The sequence below is a fragment of the Salmo salar genome, chromosome ssa07 (assembly GCF_905237065.1).
Source record: "Salmo salar chromosome ssa07, Ssal_v3.1, whole genome shotgun sequence".
Taxonomy (NCBI): domain Eukaryota; kingdom Metazoa; phylum Chordata; class Actinopteri; order Salmoniformes; family Salmonidae; genus Salmo; species Salmo salar.
In genome coordinates this window covers 7,827,724-7,852,884 of record NC_059448.1, presented here as the reverse complement: position 1 = coordinate 7,852,884, position 25,161 = coordinate 7,827,724, and the positions used below count along the sequence as shown (strand labels likewise).

The following is a 25,161-nucleotide window of genomic DNA, read 5'->3' as shown; positions in this document are numbered from 1 at the left end:
TGGTCTGATAGCAGATCAATGTGTGCTCTAGCCAACTCCTCTGTTTTCATGCACAGATGTGTGTCATGACAACGATTGACAGTTGTCTGAAGCAGTTGACTTTAAATAAAAATAAAAAAATAATAATAATTGTGTTCAAAACTACACAGTACACAATTGATATTACACATTCTGTCATAACAATACAAACAAAATAGACTTTTTTTTGTACAAACAAAATAACTATGTATATAGGCTACTGTCAGGAGGTCATAGTTATGAGTACACAAAATCAATCATACAGGAAGTAGCGGTTTACACTACAATAACTTTACACAATACAGTAATGATATTGTCAGAAAATAAAGTATCGTTGTTCACATTAGTTAGTATAATGTAGATGCGTCCCATGCTTCACCTGTGGAAGCCCACCCACGGCTACTGATCGCTCCATACGAATAATATCCTGAAAATATGCTAATCGTGTTTTTAAGGTGAGATGATTGTAGGGGTAATTAAAGCACTGGGGATGACTTATTCTGTACAGCCTGCTGCTGCTGGTGAGGTGATCCCATAGACATGTATATGGATAGAGATCTCATCTTTATCTGAGCCATTCTGGCGTCTGACCACAGCGCCATCAAGGCTATCCCCAATTTTAAAGTAATCATTTTTCTTCATCTTTTGTGTTTTGGAAAAAGTGTAAACTTTAATATATTCTCCATTGCTGATGTAACCAGGCCTACTTCCCCCTTTATCTTTTTAGAATTTTTTTTTTTTTGTTTAATTTTTTGCATGCTTCTCACTGCCCTGGGTTACTCTGCATTTACATTTTAGTCATTTAGCAGACGCTCTTATCCAGAGCGACTTACAGTAGTGAATGCATACAATTTCATACATTTTTTTTTTTTTTGTGCTGGCCCCCCGTGGGAATCGAACCCACAACCCTGGCGTTGCAAACACCATGCTCTACCAACTGAGCTACAGGGAAGGCTTTGCATACAAAACGCTGAGACACAGGTGAAGGGACTGGAGGAGAGTGGGAAGGAGGGGAGGAAGAGAGACTAAGGCCCTGGCCTCTGGAATGTTTGGATGGCCATATGCCACATGTTGACCCCTGCTGCTGTGCTGACGTTCCAATGACTCCAATCTGACTTGGATTAGGCCTAGGGACGACCCCCCCCCGCCACTTTCAGTGCACACGTCTCTACACAACATGCAGTATAGGCTACATGCGAACACACAGGTAGAGAGAGTCTCTCACTGCTGCAGCTCCTGTGGTGTTAGATTGTAATTTTAAGCTACAATCTAAATGGTGTTTTTCCTCTCACCTGCAGGGCTGGTATCTGGACCCTGTTTACACATGTCTGTGCATAAACACACTGTGTGTCTGTACGTAACTCTCTCTTCGTGCTGTCTCTCTAGCCGCTGTAACTGTGTTGCTACATCCTGTTTGGTAGTTCCGCCGCATCAGTGGTTGGCAGGTTTCTGAGGGCTGATATTGCCATTGGCAACGTTTTGACACATAAGGTAAACACCAGATCAGATGACAGGCCTCCTAAAATGAGGAAGCTAGTCTGGATGGAATCATTGTTGCTTTGTGTAACATTAGTTCAGACGAAAGCCCTTACTGTACTTACGTTATTAGGGATCAGTACAATAGAGAGAGAAAGCCATAGGCCTATTTTTGTTTTCACACACCAGCCTACAAAGGCTCTTTTTGTTTTGCAGAATTGCAGTCACACATTCATTATGAGTATTGGGAATAACATTCATTATGAGTATTGGGAATAACACAAATGGGAATTGGCCTACTATGCATGGGTAATTTGTGCACACGTTTTGTCCTGGCCACAAAGAAGTACCCTGAATCCCGTAGAAGTAGGCTGGAAGCAGCTGTCGTAGCTACACTCGTCTCCTTGTACTTTTCAAGTGTTTCTGGCAGTCGTAAGACTGGACTTGAGCAACGGCACGTTGAGTCCCGGCCCTGAAGGATTCAAGCCTGTCGTGATTGAACTGTGTTTTTAGTTGAGTCTCTCTTTCTCACACCATCTCTGTTCAGGTTTTTTTCTGATGTATATATTTTTGGGGGGCTGCTCTTTCACTCCCTTTGTCCATGTCTTCACTCTGGCATTATCTCCCCTCTGTTATTCACTTCATCCCTCCCTCTCTCTCTCTCTCTCTCTCCCCCATGATGATTCAGTACCTGATATGTGTGGGCGTAAGTAATTATCTCTCTGAAACACACAGAGGCCCCGGTTCCCTCTTGCCTTGGATTTCAGTGTGGTGTTGAGGGGTGAGCGGAGTGCGTGAAGTTTCTTGGCTGTGGGATCCGGAATAAATCACATCTGCCGTATTTGGACTTGGACACTGTTTCTCTTTTATCATGGACACGGACAGAGAAACAGTCACACTCTCACACACACAGCTTCTCACCCACACCTACTTCAATCTGACGCGGATGTGCATGCAAAGACAGAGAAACAGTCACACTCTCACACACACAGCTTCTCACCCACACCTACTTCAATCTGACGCGGATGTGCATGCAAAGACAGAGAAACAGTCACACTCTCACACACACAGCTTCTCACCCACACCTACTTCAATCTGACGCGGATGTGCATGCAAAGACAGAGAAACAGTCACACTCTCACACACACAGCTTCTCACCCACACCTACTTCAATCTGACGCGGATGTGCATGCAAAGACAGAGAAACAGTCACACTCTCACACACACAGCTTCTCACCCACACCTACTTCAATCTGACGCGGATGTGCATGCAAAGACAGAGAAACAGTCACACTCTCACACACACAGCTTCTCACCCACACCTACTTCAATCTGACGCGGATGTGCATGCAAAGACAGAGAAACAGTCACACTCTCACACACACAGCTTCTCACCCACACCTACTTCAATCTGACGCGGATGTGCATGCAAAGACAGAGAAACAGTCACACTCTCACACACACAGCTTCTCACCCACACCTACTTCAATCTGACGCGGATGTGCATGCAAAGACAGAGAAACAGTCACACTCTCACACACACAGCTTCTCACCCACACCTACTTCAATCTGACGCGGATGTGCATGCAAAGACAGAGAAACAGTCACACTCTCACACACACAGCTTCTCACCCACACCTACTTCAATCTGACGCGGATGTGCATGCAAAGACAGAGAAACAGTCACACTCTCACACACACAGCTTCTCACCCACACCTACTTCAATCTGACGCGGATGTGCATGCAAAGACAGAGAAACAGTCACACTCTCACACACACAGCTTCTCACCCACACCTACTTCAATCTGACGCGGATGTGCATGCAAAGACAGAGAAACAGTCACACTCTCACACACACAGCTTCTCACCCACACCTACTTCAATCTGACGCGGATGTGCATGCAAAGACAGAGAAACAGTCACACTCTCACACACACAGCTTCTCACCCACACCTACTTCAATCTGACGCGGATGTGCATGCAAAGACAGAGAAACAGTCACTAGTTATCTTTTAGGTCGATTTGGTTTCGGTTATAAAAAATAAAAAAAATCACGGTTTTCGGTGGAGATTTTTTTTTCTTCATTTTAACCATTTAAATGCGTTATGTGTGTTGAATACTGTAACAACAATTAATACAAGTCCCATGTTGGTAGTAACTGTCCATTACTGCTGATCACTTATTAACCATCATTCACATTCATCTACTTTAATAAAACATTTCAGTTGTGTTTATTACATTTGTTTTATTTGATGACTTTGTTATTTCATTCCAAGTCGTCTCATCTCTATAGAGCTGCTGTCTGACAAAATCACTATTTTAGTAGTTCTTCAAAGTTAATAAGGCATACTACTATGACTGCTGAATACCAACTATCAATCACTTAGATCATGTATTTTCAGCTAGAGATACCTGGTGAAGCAACTGCTCCGTATCCCTCTGGATCGTCCGTCTTCTATTTTCTCTCCGTGTTCTCCCCACACAGACCGGACAAGTAGGCGCACAATGGATTATGGTCATTGTAGTTAATTAACACATATTGTTGTGCCTTGAACTATATAGATTATTGGCCTGTTGGAAACAACTCCCTACTACATGGCACAGTTTGGGCTTGATCTGATTTGTCTCTAGAGAAACTACAACTCCCTACTACATGGCACAGTTTGGGCTTGATCTGATTTGTCTCTAGAGAAACTACAACTCCCTACTACATGGCACAGTTTGGGCTGGATCTCTTTTGTCTCTAGAGAAACTACAACTCCCTACTACATGGCACAGTTTGGGCTGGATCTGATTTGTCTCTAGAGAAACTACAACTCCCTACTACATGGCACAGTTTGGGCTTGATCTGTTTTGTCTCTAGAGAAACTACAACTCCCTACTACATGGCACAGTTTGGGCTTGATCTGTTTTGTCTCTAGAGAAACAACACAAAATATAATTGAACCGACGTTGGTCAATTAGTTTGAATCATTGAACACACACATTGTAAACATATATGGATGTCTGAACTTTTTGTTACTTAAAACCTGTTGAGGACAGACGTTCCGCTAGTGGGACCCCTCGCCAACAGCCAATGGAATAGCAGGGCGCAAAATACAACACAACAAAAATCTCATAATTCAAATTTCTCAAACAATCAACTATTTTACACCATTTTAAATAATCTTCTCGTTAATCCAACCACATTGTCCGATTTCAAAAAGGCTTTACGGCGAAAGCATAACATTATGTTAGGAAATCACCTAGACAAGAAAAACCACACAGCCATTTTCCAAGCAAGGAGAGGCATCACAAAAACCAGAAATACAGCTAAAATTAATCACTAACCTTTGACGGTCTCCATCAGATGACACTCCCAGGACTCAATGTTACACAATACATGTATGTTTTGTTCAATAAAGTTCATATTTATATCCAAAAACCCCATTTTTACATTGGCACGTGATGTTCAGAAAATGTATTGCCTCCAAAACTCCCGGTGAATGAGCACATCAATTTACAAAAATACTCATCATAAACGTTGATAAAATTTACAACAGTTATTGAAAGAATTATAGATACACTTCTCCTTAATGCAACCGCTGTGTCAGATTTCAAAATAGCTTTAAGGCGAAAGCACATTGTTCAATATTCTGAGTTAGAGGTCGACCGATTTAATCGGAAGGGCCGATTTTCAAGTTTTCATAACAATCGGAAATCGGTATTTTTGGACGCCGATTTTGGCAATTTTTTAAAGTGTGTGTGTGTGTGTGTATGTATACACTGCTCAAAAAAATAAAGGGAACACTTAAACAACACAATGTAACTCCAAGTCAATCACACTTCTGTGAAACCAAACTGTCCACAACATGCTGTTGTGCAAATGGAATAGACAACAGGTGGAAATTATAGGCAATTAGCAAGACACCCCCAATAAAGGAGTGGTTCTGCAGGTGGGGACCACAGACCACTTCTCAGTTCCTATGCTTCCTGGCTGATGTTTTGGTCACTTTTGAATGCTGGCGGTGCTTTCACTCTAGTGGTAGCATGAGACGGAGTCTACAACCCACACAAGTGGCTCAGGTAGTGCAGCTCATCCAGGATGGCACATCAATGCGAGCTGTGGCAAGAAGGTTTGCTGTGTCTGTCAGCGTAGTGTCCAGAGCATGGAGGCGCTACCAGGAGACAGGCCCGTACATCAGGAGACGTGGAGGAGGCCGTAGGAAGGCAACAACCCAGCAGCAGGACCGCTACCTCCGCCTTTGTGCAAGGAGGAGCAGGAGAAGCACTGCCAGAGCCCTGCAAAATGACCTCCAGCAGGCCACAAATGTGCATGTGTCTGCTCAAACGGTCAGAAACAGACTCCATGAGGGTGGTATGAGGGCCCGACGTCCACAGGTGGGGGTTGTGCTTACAGCCCAACACCGTGCAGGACGTTTGGCATTTTCCAGAGAACACCAAGATTGGCAAATTCGCCACTGGTGCCCTGTGCTCTTCACAGATGAAAGCAGGTTAACACTGAGCACATGTGACGGAGTCTGGAGACGCCGTGGAGAACCTTCTGCTGCCTGTAACATCCTCCAGCATGACCGGTTTGGCGGTGGGTCAGTCATGGTGTGGGGTGGCATTTCTTTGGGGGGCCGCACAGCCCTCCATGTGCTCGCCAGAAGGTAGCCTGTCTGCCATTAGGTACCGAGATGAGATCCTCGGACCCCTTGTGAGACCATATGCTGGTGCGGTTGGCCCTGGGTTCCTCCTAATGCAAGACAATGCTAGACCTCATGTGGCTGGAGTGTGTCAGCAGTTCCTGCAAGAGGAAGGCATTGATGCTATGGACTGGCCCGCCCGTTCCCCAGACCTGAATCCAATTGAGCACATCTGGGACATCATGTCTCGCTCCATCCAACAACGCCACGTTGCACCACAGACTGTCCAGGAGTTGGCGGATGCTTTAGTCCAGGTCTGTGAGGAGATCCCTCAGGAGACCATCCGCCACCTCATCAGGAGCATGCCCAGGCGTTGTAGGGAGGTCATACAGGCACGTGGAGGCCACACACACTACTGAGCCTCATTTTGACTTGTTATAAGGACATTACATCAAAGTTGGATCAGCCTGTAGTGTGGTTTTCCACTTTAATTTTGAGTGTGACTCCAAATCCAGACCTCCATGGGTTGATAAATTGGATTTCCATTGATTATTTTTGTGCGATTTTGTTGTCAGCACATTCAACTATGTAAAGAAAAAAGTATTTAATAAGATGATTTCTTTCATTCAGATCTAGGATGTGTTATTTTAGTGTTCCCTTTATTTTTTTGAGCAGTATGTGTATGTATGTATGTGTGTATGTGTGTATGTGTGTATGTGTATGTGTATGTGTATATGTGTGTGTGTGTATATATATATGACCTTTTATTTAACTAGGCAAGTCAATTAAGAACCCATTCTTATTTTCAATGACAGCCTAGGAACGGTGGGTTAACTGCCTTGTTCAGGGGCAGAACGACAGATTTTTACCTTGTCAGCTCAGGGATTCAATCTTGCAACCTTACGGTTAACTAGTCCAACGCTCTAACCACCTGCTTTACATTGCACTCCACGAGGAGCCTGCCTGATACGCGAATGCAGTAAGAAGCCAAGGTAAGTTGCTAGCTAGCATTAAACTTATCTTATAAAAAGCAATCAATCAATCAGAATCACTAGTTAACTACACATGGTTGATGATATTACTAGTTTATCTAGCCTGTCCTGCGTTGCATATAATCGCTTAGGTACACGTTACTCCAACCATAAACATCAATGCCTTTCTTAAAATCAATACACAAGTATATATTTTTAAACCTGCATATTTAGTTAATATTGCCTGCTAACATGAATTTCTTTTAACTAGGGAAATTATGTCACTTCTCTTGCAAACAGAGTCAGGGTATATGCAGCAGTTTGGGCCGCCTGGCTCGTGGCGAACTGTGAAGACTATTTCTTCCTAACAAAGACCGTAATTAATTTGCCAGAATTGTACATAATTATGTCATAACATTGAAGGTTGTACAATGTAACAGCAATATTTAGACTTAGAGATGCCACCCGTTAGATAAAATACGGAACGGTTCCGTATTTCACTGAAGGAATAAACGTTTTGTTTTCGAAATGATAGTTTCCGGATTCGACCAGATTAATGACCAAAGGCTCGTATTTCTGTGTGTTATTATGTTTTGATAGAGCAGTCTGACTGAGCGATGGTAGGCAGCAGCAGGCTCGTAAGCTTTCATTCGAACAGCACTTTCGTGTGTTTGCCAGCAGCTCTTCGCTGTGCTTCAAGCATTGAGCTGTTTATCACTTCAAGCCTATCAACTCCCGAGATTAGGCTGGTGTAACCGATGTAAAATGGCTAGCTAGTTAGCGGGGTGCGCGCTAATAGCGTTTCAATTGGTGACGTCACTCGCTCTGAGACTTGGAGTAGTTGTTCCCCTTGCTCTGCAAGGGCCGCGGCTTTTGTGGAGCGATGGGTAACGATGCTTCGAGGGTGGCTGTTGATGTGTTCCTAGTTTGAGCCCAGGTAGGGGCGAGGAGAGGGACGGAAGCTATACTGTTACACTGGCAATACTAAAGTGCCTATAAGAACATCCAATAGTCAAAGGTATATGAAATACAAATGGTATAGAAAGAAATAGTCCTATAATAACTAAAACCTAAAACTTCTTACCTGGGAATATTGAAGACTCATGTTAAAAGGAACCACTAGCTTTCATATGTTCTCATGTTCTGAGCAAGGAACTTAAATGTTTGCTTTTTTACATGGCACATATTGCACTTTTACTTTCTTCTCCAACACTTTGTTTTTGCATTATTTAAACCAAATTGAACATGTTTCATTATTTATTTGAGGCTAAATTGATTTTATTGACTTATTATATTAAGTTAAAATAAGTGTTCATTGAGTATTGTTGTAATTGTCATTATTACAAATACATTTAAAAGATCGGTCCTCCAATAATCAGTATCGGCGTTGAAAAATCATAATCGGTCGACCTCTAATATAAACAGGTGTGTGCCTTTCCAAATCATGTCCAATCAATTGAATTTACCACAGATGGACTCCAATCAAGTTGTAGAAACATCTCAAGGATGATCAATGGAAACAGGATGCACCTGAGCTTAATTTCGACTCCCATAACAAAAGGTCGGAATACTTATGTAAATGTATAAATTAGCAAAAAGTTCTAAACCTGTTTTTGCTTTGTCATTATAGGGTATTGTGTGTGTGTGTGTGTGTGTGTGTGTGTGAGCGAAAAAAAGATTATTTTTTTTAAATACAGTTTAGGATAAGGCTGTAGCGTAACAAAATGTGAAGGGGTCTGAATACTTTCCCAATTCACTGTGTGGTATACCTCCCAAGCCTAATTGTCACATGAATGAAGAATAGTCATGTTCCTTCTACTCATGTGCTGGCCTGCATCCTTTTCCATTATCCAGTCATTTCAAGCCAATACTGTTCACATTTTGAACATGAGGTTATTTTGGGCAGTAACTTGACTGGCTACGTAACTCCCTCATCTCTCTCTCTCTCTCTCTCTCTCTCTCTCTCTCTCTCTCTCTCTCTCTCTCTCTCTCTGACTTGTAGTCAGTGGTATAATATGCGACTGGGTCTGGTCTTTGTGTGGTGAGGTGACACAGACAAGGCCCCCCTCTTACCTCATGTATTCGGTGTTCATCATATCAGTACCAAGGCTGATATTCATAAAGGTCTGCTCCTTTTTCTTAGTGCCCACGTTTTGACGGCTAGGGGTCAGGAGGTCAACGCCTCTGAGACATGAGTGATTTCAGTCCCCTTCTTTAGTTTTTTTTTTGCTACACCCGTCCACCTATAATTAGTTTTTCTAATTATAAACCCATCGTCAACTAATAGTTTAGAATAACAGTTAGACTTGGACTGTTGTTTAACAAGGATGTGTAATTGAATTAGCATTGTGGATGGTCTAGACATGTGCTGCTGTGTGAATGTTTTGTTTCAGAGCGAGCGATAAGGTTTTGAGCCAACGTAGCTCATTTGTCAGGTTGATTTCCTCCCCAGTCTGTTAGGGGGTTTGAGGGCCAGTCATATGTGACCTTGGTGTTGAGTCATCACAAGATCCGCTCCATCACCATGGTTACGCAGTATGGGGTCATGCAAGGTCAAGCGGAGCTTTTTAAAGTGCCTATAGATTAGTCTGGTTACATGCTAGCCTTGTGTGTGTGTGTGTGTTTCTTAAAAACCCCAAAGGGCCCAAGGCTGGGTTTCTACTAAGCTAACATGGAATTGTTTTAAGAAGGTCATTCCAAGGATCATTTGATTTAAGAATTTTAGGATCTCTAAGCATCTAAAAAAAAAGAAAGATGTATACAAAAACTATTTGATGAAACATAGAATTTGGCCTTACTGCTATTAGCCCATAAAAACACATGCATTATATATTCATTAATGGAACAACAGATTGTAAAACATTTTAATAAAAAGGAAGTTTGTTTTTACTCTTCTGTTCTATAACTGAAAAATATAAGAAAGTTCAGGATGTATACGGTACATTCAGAAACTATTCAGACCCCTTTATTTTTTTCCACGTTTTGTTACAGCCTTATTTTAAAATTGATTTAAATAAACAGAAATCCGCTGCACCGCTATTTTCAGGTTTCTCCAGAGACGTAGAAGTCCGGGCTCTGACTGGGCCACTCAAGGATATTCAGAGACTTGTCCCGAAGCCACTCCTGCCTTGTCTTGGCTGTGTGCTTAGGGTCGTTATCCTGTTGGAAGGTGAGCCTTCGCCCCAGTCTGAGGTCCTGAGTGCTCTGGAGCAGGTTTTCATTAAGGACCTCTCTGTACTTTGCTCCGTTCATCTTTCCCTCGATCCTGAATAGTCTCCCAGTCCCTGCCGCTGAAAAACATCCCCACAGCATGATGCTTCCACCACCATGCTTTACCATAGGGATGGTGCCAGGTTTCTTCTAGATGTGACGCTTGGCATTCAGGCCAAAAAGTTCAATCTTGGTTTCATCAGACCAGAGAATCTTGTTTCTCATGGTCTGAGAGTCTTTTAGCTGCCTTTTGGCAAACTCCAAGCGGGCTTTCATGTGCCTTTTTTAACTGCGTTGCTTTGGTCTGGCCGCTCTACCATAAAGGCCTGATTGGAGGAGTGCTGTAGAGATGGTCGTCTTTCTGGAAGGTTCTCCCATCTCTACAGAAGAACTCTGGAGCTTTGTCAGAGTGACCATTGGGTTCTTGGTCACCTCCCTGACCAAGGCCTTTCCTCCCCATTTGGCCAGGCGGCCAGCTCTAGGAGAATCTTAGTTTGGAACCACTTCTTCCATTTAAGAAAGAGGGAGGCCACTGTGTTCTTGGACCTTTAATGCTGCAGAAATGTTTTGGTACCCTTCCCCAGATCTGTGCGTTGACACAATCATGTCTCGCGCTATGGACAATTCCTTCAGCCTCATGGCTTGGTTTTTGCTCTGCCATGCACTGTCAACTGTGGGACCTTTATATAGACAGGTGTGTGCCTTTCCAAATCATGTCCAATCAATTGAATTTACCACAGGTGGACTCCAAGTTGAATAAACATCTCAAGGATGATAAATGGAAACAAGATGCACCTGAGCTCAATTTCGAGTCTCATAGCAAAGAGTCTGAATACTTATGTAAATGTCTTTTTTTTTTATACAATTTTGTTCATCCTAGAGGAAAACAACCATCAAGTACATGTTTGTGAAAGCATTTCACAGTAAGGTGTACAGCTGTTGTATTTGACACACGTGACGATATGTGTAACCACAACTGTTGGGACAGAAGTTGCCTGAAGTCTGTACTGCCGATCTGCCAAGTCCTCTAGCTTGAACAGACAGATTTTGACTGGTCGTGTTGGCGAGTAGCCACTCTGATTTAAACTCAAAAATTGAAATCTCTGGTCTCCACGGAACCCTGTTAGTTGGCCGCCGCCTCTCTCTCTCTCGAGCTCTGTTCTGCTCTGGAATGCCAGCCGGATGCAGGACATTTCAATACCCGCTGTCAGCACAGCCAGCTCCCATTCCTCAAAAAAACGAAGCTTTTCCCATGTGTACGATCGTTAGATAGCGGCTGTGTCAGTTGTTCGTTATCGCACTTGGGCCGGGGAAAGGCCTTAAACCGCCCTGCCACATCTCAGCTACAGATGGGAGGCCTCAGTTTCGAGTGGGACTTGGACAAGAGAGAGGTGTGTGTGTGTGTGGGGGGGGGGGGTGTATAGGGGTTGCGAGTGAGTTTGTTCCGAAACACTTCCTTGCCAAATCAAACAGCAGGACAAAAGCTCTGGAGTGAGAGCGGAGTGTCGGTCGGTCCGGCCGGGAATAGGACTTGGAGGGGGGAGTGGATTGAGTACGGGGGGAGGGGAATAGAGGACGGGGGTAGAAGATGGGAGGAGGGGTTTCTTCAGGGGAGAGTGCAGGGACTCTGAGCACACAGGATCAACACTCCATTCACCCCTCCATTGTTCACCCAGCCCCACTCTAGCAGTAAGACAATGGAGACAGAAAGGGAGAGCTCTTAGCATAACGACTTGTATATACAGTACCAGTTAAAAGTTTGGACACACCTTCAAGGGTTTTCTTTATTTTCACTATTTTCTACATTGTAGAAAGACAAACTATGAAGTAACACATATGGAATGATGTAGTAACTAGAAAAGTGTTAAACAAATCAAAATAGTTTTTTAGGTTCTTCAAAGTAGCCACCCTTTGCCTTGACACTTTTGCACACTCTTGGCATTCTCTCAACCAGCTTCACCTGGAATGATTTTCCAACAGTCTTGAAGAAGTTATCATATGCTGAGCACTTTTGGCAGCTTTTCCTTCACTCTGCGGTCCAACTCATCCCAAACCATCTCAATTTGGTTGAGGTCGGGGGATTGTGAAGGCCAGGTCATCTGCTGCAGCACTCAATCACTCTCCTTCTTGGTCAAATAGCCCTTACACAGCCTGGAGGTGTTGTGTCATTGTCCTGTTGAAAAACAAATGATAGTTCCACTAAGTGCAAACCAAATGGCGTTGCGTATTGATGCCAAATGCTGTGGTAGCCATGCTGGTTAAGTTTGCCTTGAATTCTGAATGAACTGTGGACTGTGTCACCAGAAAAGCACCCCCACACATTACACTTCCTCCATGCTTCACAGTGGGAACCACACATGTCGAGATCATCCATTGACCTACTCTGTGTCTCAAAAAGACACAGCGGTTGGAACCAAATATCTCAAATTTGGACTCATCAGACCAACGGACAGATTTCCACCAGTCTAATGTCCATTGCTTGTGTTTCTTGGCCCAAGCAATTCTCTTCATCTTATTGGTGTCCTTTAGTAGTGGTTTCTTTGCAGCAATTCGGCCATGAAGGTTTGATTCACGCAGTCTCCTCTGAACAGTTGATGTTGAGATGTGTCTGTTACTTGAACTCTGAATTATTTATTTGGCCTGCAATCTGAGGCTGGTAACTCTAATGAACTTATCCTCTGCAGCAGAGGTAACTCTTGGTCTTCCAGTGGCGGTCCTCATGAGAGCCAGTTTCATCATAGTGCTTGATGGCTTTTGCGACTGCACATGAAGAAACCTTCTTGAAATTTTCCGATTAACCTGTTGAGGACAGACGTTCCGCTAGCGGAACCCCGTTCCGCCTGCGGAACCCCTAGCCAACAGCCAATGGCATCACACGGCGCGAAATACAAAACCAACTAAAATACCACAATTCAATGTTCTTAAACAATCAACTATTTTACACCATTTTAAAGATAAGACTCTCGTTAATCTAACTACATTGTCCGATTTCACAAAGGCTTTACAGCGAAGCAAAACATTCGATTATGTCAGGAGAGTACATAGACACAAATAATCACACAGCCATTTTCCAAGCAAGCATATATGTCACCAAAACCACAGCTAAATGCAGCACTAACCTTTGATGATCTTCATCAGATGACACTCCTCCTAGGACATTATGTTATACAATACATGCATGTTTTGTTCAATCAAGTACATATTAATATCAAAAACCAGCTTTTACATTAGCATGTGATGTTCAGAACTAGCATACCCACCGAAAACTTCCGGTGAATTTACTAAATTACTCATGATAAACGTTCACAAAATACATAACAATTATTTTAAGAATTATAGAATTATAGATACAGAACTCCTTTATGCAATCGCGGTGTCAGATTTTAAAATAGCTTTTCGGCGAAAAGCACATTTTGCAATATTCTGAGTACATAGCTCGGCCATCACGGCTAGCTATTTTGACACCCACCAAGTTTGGGACAACCTAAACTCAGAATTACTATTAGAAAAATTGGATTACCTTTGCTGTTCTTCGTCAGAATGCACTCCCAGGACTTCTACTTCAACACCCAATGTTGTTTTGGTTCCAAATAATCCATAGTTATATTCAAATAGCTCCGTTTTGTTCGTGCGTTCAGGTCACTATCCGAAGGGTGACGCGCGAGCACATTTCATGACAAAAAAATTCAAAATATTCCATTACCGTACTTCGAAGCATGTCAAACGCTGTTTAAAATAAATTTTTATGCTATTTTTCTCGTAAAATAGCGATAATATTCCAACCGGGCAACGTTGTATTCATTCAAAGGCTGAAAGAAAAAAAATGGAGAATTCTCGTGAAGGCGCATCTCCAGTGTCACTGTCCCCAGGCTGACCACTTACAAATTCTCCTGCTGTTCTTCGCCCAGAGACAGCAGACACCCCATTCCACTTTCTGGCGGCTTTAGAGAGCCAATGGAAGCCTTAGAAAATGTCACGTTACAGCACAGATGCTGTATTTTTGATAGAGATGCAACATAAGGACAACAAATTGTCAGACAGGGCACTTCCTGTATGGAATCTTCTCAGGTTTTGGCCTGCCATATGAGTTCTGTTATACTCACAGACACCATTCAAACAGTTTTAGAAACTTCAGAGTGTTTTATATCCACATCTACTAATTATATGCATATTCTACTTTCTGGGCAGGAGTAGTAACCAGATTAAATCGGGTACGTTTTATATCCGGACGTGAAAATACTGCTACCTATCCCAAAGAAGTTAACTGACCTTCATGCCTTAAAGTAATGATGGAATGTCGTTTCTCTTTGCTTATTTGAGCTGTTCATGCCATAATATGGACTTAGCCCTATTTGGTAAAAGACCATCTACTGTATTCCACCCCTATCTTGTCACAACACAACTGACTGGCTCAAACACATTAAGAAGGAAATAAAATCCACAAATTAACTTTTTTTTTTTTTTTTTTTTAGAAGGCACACCTGTTAATTGAAATGCATTCCAGGTGACTACCTCATGAAGCAGCTTGAGAGAATGCCAAGAGTGTGCAAAGCTTTCATTAAGGCAAAGGTTGGCTACTTTGAAGAATCTCACATATAACATATTTTGATTTAACACTTTTTTTGTGTGTGTTGGTTACTACATGATTCCATGTGTTATTTCATAGTTTTGATGTCTTTGCTATTATTCTACAATGTAGAAAATAGTAAAAATAAAGAAAAACCCTGGAATGAGTAGGTGTGTCAACTTTTGACTGTTAACGTTGCTGTATTTACACTACCGTTCAAAAGTTTGTGGTCACTTAGAAATGTCCTTGTTTTCGAAAGAAAAGCACTTTTTTTTTTGTCCATTAAAATAACATGAAATCGATCAGAAATACAGTGTAGACATTGTTAATGTTGTAAATGACTATTGTAGCTGGAAACAGCAGATTTTTTAATGGAATATCTACGTAGGCGTACAGAAGCCCATTATCAGCAACCATCACTCCTGTGTTCCAATGGCACGTTGTGTTAGCTAATCCAAGTTTACCATCAAGCATTGCAAAGAAAAAGCCATATCTCAGACTTGCCAATAAAATGAAAAGATTAAGATTGGCAAAAGAACACAGACATTGGACAGAGGAACTTTGCCTAGAAGGCCAGCATCCCGGAGTCACCTCTTCACTGTTGACGTTGAGACTGGTGTTTTGCGGGTACAACTTAATGAAGCTGCCAGTTGAGGACTTGTGAGGCGTCTGTTTCTCAAACTAGACACTCTCTAATGTACTTGTCCTCTTGCTCAGTTGTGCACCGGGGCCTCCCACTCCTCTTTCTATTCTGGTTAGGGCCAGTTTGCGCTGTTCTGTGAAGGGAGTAGTACACAACGTTGTACGAAATCTTAAATTTCTTGGCAATTTCTCAAAGGCCTTTGTTTCTGGCCATTTAGATCCTGTAATCGAACCCACAAATGCTGATGCTCCAGATACTCAACTAGTCTAAAGAAGGCCAGTTGTATTGCTTCTTTAATCAGAACAACAGTTTTCAGCTGTGCTAACATAATTCCAAAAGGGTTTTCTAATGATCAATTAGCCTTTTTAAAATGATGAACTTGGATTAGCTAACACAACTTGCCATTGGAACACAGGAGTGATGGTTGCTGATAATGGGCCTCTGTACGCCTATGTCGACATTCCATTAAAAATCAGCCGTTTCCAGCTACAATAGTCATTTAAAACAAGGACATTTTTTTTTAAGCGACCCCAAACTTTTGAACGGTAGTGTGTGTGTGTGTGTGTGTGTGTGTGTATAGGCAGGATATACTCCTAATAGCCATTGTAAGGTCTCACACTCACTTGCATAGCTATTGTATGGACATGTACGCTCATTCCTGCTTACTGTATACACACAGTGTACTACACATACTCATATAGGCTACCCCTAGTGCCATCAGCTACTGGGTGAATCACAAGACACACACACAATCAGGATTCCGCTGGAATGTTGGCGTCCATTTTTAGTGGCGCATGTGAAAAAATGTTATTTTGGTGAGCGTAATGAAATCCCTTTTTATCAGTGGTGTAAAAATACTTGAAAGTACTACTTAAGTAGTTTTTGGGAGTATCTGTACTTTACCTCACAATTTATATTTTTGACAACTTTTACTTCACTACATTCCTAAAGAAAATGCATGTACTTTATACTCCATGCATTTTCCCTGACACTCAAAGGTACTCATTACATTTTGAATGCTTAGCAGGACAGGAAAATGGTCTAATTCACACATGTATCAAGAGAACATCCCAACTGTCTCTGATCTGGTGGACTCACTAAACACATGCTTCGTTTGTAAATTATGGAGTGTGCCCCTGACATTTACCTAGAACACGGTGCTGGTCTGGTTTGCTTAATTACATTTTTACTTTTGATACTGAAGTATATTTTAGAAATTACATTTACTTTTGATATTTAAGTATATTTAAAACCAAATACTTCTCTAATTTTACTAGGATTTTACTGGGAGACTGATGGTGCGAAAAGGAGACACAAATGCTGGAGAGAGGAAAAGGGAGAGGACTTGGATGTGAGAGTAGGATAGAGGGAGGGAGAATGTTGAGAGAGTTGACCGGGGCTTCCATCCATCCATCCATCCATCCATCCATTCATCCATTCAGAAAGGTGCTGCAGCTGCGAAGCAGGCTATTCAGCCTATATTTGGAAAAGCCCAGATTGTGTCTGTGCTCTCAAATGGACACACGGCCTTGGTGGAGTCCTGTCTGCCAGGATCTGTCAGTGGAATCTCAGTTTGCATCTTTGAGCTCTTTTGTTCATGTTTGGCCAATGCTTTGGAAAGGGTGGGTTTTTCCCTACTCTGGTTCAGATGCGTTCATATTGCTGCGTTCATATTGCTGATGAAGAATCCAACATTTCAAACTATGACTATGACTGCTGGCGATGCCCAAGAACCGTGTGTGTGTTGCTGTGTGTGCTGGTCTGACGAGCCGTTCAATTAATTGATCCTTTGTCTCATGTCAGTATCATTGATGTGTGATTGGTCCTTTTCTGTTTCTCATGGCAATATTATTGACTGTGATTGGTTCTCTTCGTCTCTAATAACACTATCATTGATCGTGATTGATTATTTTTGTTTCTCATGGCAGTATTATTGACTGTGATTGGTTGCCGTTGTCGACTCTACCAGTGTTATTGACTGTGATTGGTTGCCGTTGTCGACTCTACCAGTGTTATTGACTGTGATTGGTTGCCGTTGTCGACTCTACCAGTGTTATTGACTGTGATTGGTTGCCGTTGTCGACTCTACCAGTGTTATTGACTGTGATTGGTTGCCGTTGTCGACTCTACCAGTGTTATTGACTGTGATTGGTTGCCGTTGTCGACTCTACCAGTGTTATTGACTGTGATTGGTCCTTCTCGTTTCAGACCTTTCTAAGAACCGTCTGTGCGAGCTGCCAGAGGAGCTGTGCCAGTTCATCTCCTTGGAGACGCTCAGCTTGTACAACAACTGTGTTCGCTCCCTCACCCCCAACCTCTGCCACCTACAGGCTCTCACCTACCTCAACCTCAGGTAACATCCCTTTTCCTTCACTCCTTCAGTTGCCTGCGCGTCCGTGTATTGCTATTCATAATTGTTCTGTGTGTGTGTGTCCCCGTCGTTGCAGCCGTAACCTCCTCTCCAGCCTGCCCCCCTCGATGTGTCAGCTCCCCCTCCTGAGAGTCCTGATCGTCAGCAACAACAAGCTGTCGGCCCTGCCCACCTCCATACATACCCTCACACACCTCCGACAGCTGGTACGTAGTAATACACACCCCCTGCCTCAGGTTACCCACTGACCCACTGCCTCAGGTTACCCACTGCCTCAGGTTACCCACTGCCTCAGGTTACCCACTGCCTCAGGTTACCCCCTGACCCACTGCCTCAGGTTACCCACTGCCTCAGGTTACCCCCTGACCCACTGCCTCAGGTTACCCACTGCCTCAGGTTACCCACTGACCCCCTGCCTCAGGTTACCCCCTGACCCACTGCCTCAGGTTACCCACTGCCTCAGGTTACCCCCTGCCTCAGGTCACCCACTGACCCCCTGCCTCAGGTTACCCACTGACTCAGGTTACCCACTGACCCACTGCCTCAGGTTACCCACTGCCTCAGGTTACCCACTGACCCACTGCCTCAGGTTACCCACTGACCCACTGCCTCAGGTTACCCACTTCTCCAGGTTACCCACTGACCCACTGCCTCAGGTTACCCACTGACCCACTGCCTCAGGTTACCCACTTCTCCAGGTTACCCACTGACCCACTGCCTCAGGTTACCCACTTCTCCAGGTTACCCACTGACCCACTGCCTCAGGTTACCCACTGACCCACTGCCTCAGGTTACCCACTTCTCCAGGTTACCCACTGACCCACTGCCTCAGGTTACCCACTGACCCACTTCTCCAGGTTACCCACTTCTCCAGGTTACCCACTGACCCACTGCCTCAGGTTACCCACTTCTCCAGGTTACCCACTGACCCACTGCCTCAGGTTACCCACTGACCCACTTCTCCAGGTTACCCACTTCTCCAGGTTACCCACTGACCCACTTCTCCAGGTTACCCACTTCTCCAGGTTACCCACTGACCCACTTCTCCAGGTTACCCACTTCTCCAGGTTACCCACTGACCCACTGCCTCAGGTTACCCACTGACCCACTGCCTCAGGTTACCCACTTCTCCAGGTTACCCACTGACCCACTTCTCCAGGTTACCCACTTCTCCAGGTTACCCACTTCTCCAGGTTACCCACTGACCCACTTCTCCAGGTTACCCACTTCTCCAGGTTACCCACTTCTCCAGGTTACCCACTGACCCACTTCTCCAGGTTACCCACTTCTCCAGGTTACCCACTTCTCCAGGTTACCCACTTCTCCAGGTTACCCACTTCCCCACTGCCTCAGGTTACCCACTTCTCCAGGTTACCCACTTCTCCAGGTTACCCACTTCCCCAGGTTACCCACTGCACAGGGCTGTCTGATCTCTGTTTTCTCTAGGTATCTGTCACTGTCTCTCTCTCTCTCTGCTCTAGTTATCTCTCTTGCAGTCTGTTACTCTGGTCATGTTTACTTTACGTTCTCTATCTGTTCCTCTCTTCTGTCTGTCCTGCCATCTATCTTTCCTCTCTTTACCCTCACTGGCTGGCTCACAGTCCTGTCTGTCTTCCTCTCTCTCGCTGTCCTGGCTGTCCATCTTTCTGCTCTCTACCCTCTCTGGCTGGCTCACAGTCCTGTCTCTCTCACTCTTCATCTTACAATTCCTGTCTGTCTTCCTGTCTTCCTCTCTCCCTCTGTCCTAGCTGTCTCTCGCTGTCCTGGCTGTCCATCTTTCCACTCTCTACCCTCACTGGCTGGCTCACAGTCCTGTCCGTCCGTCCCCCCCCCCCATTTCTAACGTACTGCATCTCCCCTCTGTCCTATCGCCCCTTTTCTCTCTCTTTACCTTCTCTCTCTCACGTTCTTTCTCTTGACCTTCTTTCTTGCATAGTCTTTGGGGTATAGCCATGGCCTGGGTTGCTGTTAGTAACTTTTGATGAATTGGTTTTCCTCTGTCCTGTAGGATGTGAGTTGTAATGGCCTGCAGTGTTTGCCTGTGGAGCTAGGTCAGCTGGAGTGTCTGAGAGACCTCAACTTGAGGCGGAACCAGCTCACCACGCTGCCAGAGGGTGAGAGACACACACACACCTGACCTTTGACCCCTACTTTCAATTAATATACCAGTGGTATTCAAACTTTTTCCAGCAGGTCTGTGTTTTTCTCAAAAATGTCTCGCGATCCCACCCCAAATCGAATGACACAATCTTAAAGGGATAGTCCACCCCCCAGAAATAAAAAAATCATAACTCGTATCAATTTGGTGAGAAGCCGATCGTCTGTCAGTGGGTAAAATAACAATTCTCCCCGCTGTGATTTAACTTCTAAGTGGTCCGTCAGTGAAATCCTGAAGGAACGCGTCATAGCCACATGGTTCTCGTCACTGGAGAGGAGGGGTAATACACGATCACATTTCATAAAGCTTTTAAAACGGTTGCCTCCAGGCCAGATCACCACATCAGCCAATAGATGGTATGGCCGTACCTGTCTAGAACACATACATCTGTTTTTTTCTATCGTCATGACAAAATGTTTATTTAGGTTAGACGTGCTCAATCTAAACAGTGTACATAATTATTAAGTAATATCTCGCAATGCGCCCTGTGTGAGTGTGGGAAAGGGCTGTTGTTGTCATAGCAACGTACTCTGCATCGCTCTGGGCAAAGGTGAACTGAAAGTCGAACTCTGTGAGAGATTCCTAAATGGATAGGGCAGTTTGTTTAGGCGATTTTTATTTTATTTTTTTTAAATTATTTTTTTTAATTATTTTTTTTACCGCTAACTAGCTACTTCACATGCTGATATTCACTTTGGTATTATTGTGTGTAGCTAGCTAGCCAGCTAGCCCAGAGGGAGAACATTGCATTGTGGGTTTTCTAGTTGATTTGAGCAGCAGAAGATCTCCACAACAGTTTTAGCGTGTCGCTACCGACCTTGTTCACAAAAAATGTCTTCACATATTAGTGTTTTAACATTTATTAAGCATAGGATTTAGTGGATTATCCCTTTACAATCTCTACATCAACAAATAACCTTCAATTCATTACACATTCATCTCTTGTCAAAATGAAAAGAAACCAATAATACATTTACTCTATAAAATGTCATTTTTCTAATTAAATTTATCAAAAACGTTAGATTATAATTTTGGGATAATATACAATCTTTTTATTTCTAAAACCAATTTGGCTGCAGTTTACCCTCGGCCACACTAGGGGTTGTTACCCGACTCTGTGTGTCAACGTGTCCCTGCCCTCTATAGCTTTATCCCTCTATACCACTAAGCTACTTTGGTACTTAATCTTGTTATTGACCCTAGCACTAGATCCTGGACCTGTCTGTAATGCCCCCATGAGACTGTCATCCGTTCTTCCCTATATAAAGTCTCATTTATACCGTACTACGCAATGCAGGAACCCAAAAGCAAAACAGTGATCTATTTACTTGTGGAATTGTGGGGCTGTACACATCTGCATATTATGGCTACACAACCGTGCAAAATGGTGATTATGGTGCTGTTTTGTTTAGAGATGTGCAGTACGTAACGCAAGAACTACACATGATACACTACATGACCAAAATGTATGTGGACACCTGCTCGTCAAACATCTCATTCTAAAATCATGGGCATTAATATGGAGTTGGTCCCCCCCCTTTGCTGCTATAACAGCCTCCACTCTTCTGAACATTGCTGCTATAACAGCCTCCACTCTTCTGAACATTGCTGCAGTGACTTGCTTCCATTCAGTCACGAGTATTAGTAAGGTCGGGCACTGATGTTTGGCGATTTCGGCCTGGCTCGCGTTTTAATTCATCCCAAAGTCGTTAGATGGGGTTGAAGTCAGGGCTCTGTGCAGGCCAGTCAAGTTCTTCCAAACCGATCTCGCTTTGTGCACGGTGGCATTGTCATGCTGAAACAGGAAAGGGCCTTCTCCAAACTGTTGCCACAAAGTCTAGAATGTCATTGTATGCTGTAGCGCCATGGAAACCCATTTCATGAATCTCCCGACGAACAGTTCTCGTGCTGATGTTGCTTCCAGAGGCAGTTTGGAACCTCCGTACTGAATGTTGCAACCGAGGACAGACAATTTTTACGTGCTTCAGCACTCGGCGGTCCTGTTCTGTGAACTTGTGTGGCCTACCACTTCGCGGTTGAGCCGTTGTTGCTCCAAGACATTTCCACTTCACAATAACAGCACTTACAGTTGACCGGGGCAGCTCTAGCAGGGCAGAAATTTGACCAGCTGACTTGTTGGAAAGGTGGCATCCTGTGACGGTGCCACGTTGAAAGTCACTGAGCTCTTCAGTAAGGCCATTCTACTGCCAATGTTTGTCTATGGAGATTGCATGGCGATGTGCTCGATTTTTATACACCTGTCAGCAACGGGTGGGGCTGAAATAGCCGAATCCACTCATTTTAAAGGCGTGTCCACATACTTTTTTGTGTATAGTGTATAAATTAGGCTAAAGTCCAACTGTTTCTAACCCAGAGGTTGACACTCTACTAACCCTAATGTCTCTTCTCTGACCCTGTTGTCAAACAGACCAGACTACTTCAGAGATATAGGTCTAAGTACCATTGCCAGATCATTTTACCCTAAACAAAACCATACAGTACTTGTAAACAAACAGCAGTGAAATCCCCCAGCGAAACAAGCCAGCTGCTTGTGACCGTATGATCTGTACTTTACCAGTATAGCTCTGGCCTCATAGCACCCCTCCACACACTAATCCTGTCCTGAGCTCTTCTCCAGCTTCTCAAAACAATATAACATGGGTTACAACCACTGTAGCAACTCCATTTGAGTCAACACGGTTTGACAAAAGATCATTCAGGCCTTTATTTGAATTGAATAAAATCATAGTTTTTAAATAAAAGCCCCCCTCCCCCTCAAGGCTATTAAAACATTGAATTGATAGTGACAAAAGTACATTTTATTATTTCCCATGATAGTCATTTCCATAATGATTAGATATCATCTTGATACTAAACTTAAACCCACCACCCATCTCTCTCTCTCGCTCTCTCTCTCTCTCTCTGTCTCTCTGTCTCTCTGTCTCTCTCTCTCTGTCTCTCTGTCTCTCTGTCTCTCTGTCTCTCTGTCTCTCTGTCTCTCTGTCTCTCTGTCTCTCTCTCTACCGCTCAGAGTTGTCCGAGTTGCCCCTGGTCCGGTTAGACGTCTCCTGTAACCACATCTCCCACGTGCCCGTGTGCTACCGTCACCTGCACCAACTCCAGACCATAGTCTTGGACAACAACCCCCTGCAGCAACCGCCTGCCCAGATCTGCTCAAAGGGGAAGTACCACATCTTCAAGTTCCTCAACATTGTGGCCTGCAAGAGGAGCCAGGAGGAGCTGGAGAGAGCCCTGAGACCTACAGGCTTCACTAGCTGGTGAGAGAGGGAGGAGGGAGAGAGCCCTGAGACCTACAGGGTTCACTAGCTGGTGAGCAAGGAGAGGGGGAGGGAGAGAGCCCTGAGACCTACAGGCTTCACTAGCTGGTGAGAGAGGAGAGGGGGAGGGAGAGAGTCCTGAGACCTACAGGCTTCACTAGCTGAGGAGAGGGGGAGGGAGAGAGTCCTGAGACCTACAGGCTTCACTAGCTGGTGAGCAAGGAGAGGGGGAGGGAGAGAGTCCTGAGACCTACAGGCTTCACTAGCTGGTGAGCAAGGAGAGGGGGAGGGAGAGAGTCCTGAGACCTACAGGGTTCACTAGCTGGTGAGAGAGGGGAGGGAGAGGGGGAGGGAGAGAGCCCTGAGACCTACAGGCTTCACTAGCTGGTGAGAGAGGAGAGGGGGAGGGAGAGAGTCCTGAGACCTACAGGCTTCACTAGCTGGTGAGCAAGGAGAGGGGGAGGGAGAGAGTCCTGAGACCTACAGGGTTCACTAGCTGGTGAGAGAGGGGAGGGAGAGGGGGGAGCCCTGAGACCTACAGGGTTCACTAGCTGGTGAGAGAGGGGAGGGAGAGGGGGAGGGAGAGAGCCCTGACACCTACAGGGTTCACTAGCTGGTGAGCAAGGGAGGAGGGGAGAGGGGGAGAGCCCTGAGACCTACATGGTTTAATAGAGGGAGAGGAGAGGGAAGAGAAGATATAGAGTTGATCTAATAATCTTTACTTTGGTACCTTTTTAATGTAACAGTTAATTACATGATGACAGGAGGGAGGGAGATAGCAGAGGAATCACATGGAGAAAAAATAGGTCAATGAATAATAACAGATCAGTAAGGGCCTGTACAGCCGCTGGCTACCGAGGCCTACCGGCCTGTACAGCCGCTGAGTCAATATACAAAATAATATTAGCCTGACCCTCACCGATAGTACCACACAGTTCCCTTTTCCTCTTGAACATTTACTGAACAATGACATTTTGCTTCAATATTTTATTGAGTATTTATGCCTATTGTGAACCGTAGCTTAATGTTTTTCTGAACAAAAAATGTCAAACAATAAACCTGAACTGACACCTTGCGTATGCTTTTATAAAAATACACTGTACAATTACGCTACTACCCTTGAATAATGTATTAAACAATTATGTTTTTCTAGAGCATCTAGACCTATTCATTAGAAAAGGCTTATTGCTGAAACCAAAAAAACGATGCAAAACAATGAATAGATCTCTTGTAGGCCGACTGCCTGTGGTGGCTAATAGCCTTTATACCTGCATATGAATTAAATAAAACATTGAATAAAAATAATAAAATCAGCTTCGAAAATAACAAAGTTTGGGAATCCTAAGTACTCGTTGTCCAGTTATGAGTCTGTAATCGCCTACTTTGTCTTTCGCTTGCAGCACTGTGCCAGGTTTCAGGCAGCCCTAAAGCTTACTCTTACACTGCAATGTCAGATACAGATAACGGAAGGAAAAAACTCACTGTATACTGTAGATATGAATTTCACAAGTGTTATTCATTTATGGATTTTTTTTAATGCATTGTTCTGTTTTTTTTATTCAAACCGCACGCCACCCACGGATATAACCACGGGGATTGCAGGTTTTGAGTCAACCCACGCATCACCAGTGTGTGGAGTGTGTGCTGAATACTGATGTAGGTGTGTGTATGGTTTTCATGTCTCCCGACAGTCTGTCGGACCATGAGCTGTTCTCAGTTCAGTATGGAGGTTTGGACTCTGGCTTCAACAGTGTGGACAGCGGCAGCAAGAGATGGTCTGGGAACGAGGTGAGACAATCTAACGGTTAATTTGTTGTGTGTGTGTCTACCTTGCGTGAAG

General features: G+C 44.0%; 1 protein-coding gene across 2 annotated transcripts in view; it reads left to right on the top strand.

Annotated features, from left to right (window-relative positions):
• lrch4 (leucine-rich repeats and calponin homology (CH) domain containing 4) overlaps positions 1-25,161 on the top strand; it is a 48,927-nt gene that overhangs the window by 11,789 nt on the left and 11,977 nt on the right. For both annotated transcript variants that reach the window (XM_014206464.2, XM_014206463.2), the window contains exons 2-6: positions 17,723-17,867; positions 17,962-18,091; positions 19,894-19,999; positions 23,075-23,321; positions 25,013-25,109. In XM_014206464.2, the coding sequence (XP_014061939.1) occupies positions 17,723-17,867; positions 17,962-18,091; positions 19,894-19,999; positions 23,075-23,321; positions 25,013-25,109 (725 nt within the window). The remainder of the gene's footprint in view (positions 1-17,722; positions 17,868-17,961; positions 18,092-19,893; positions 20,000-23,074; positions 23,322-25,012; positions 25,110-25,161) is intronic.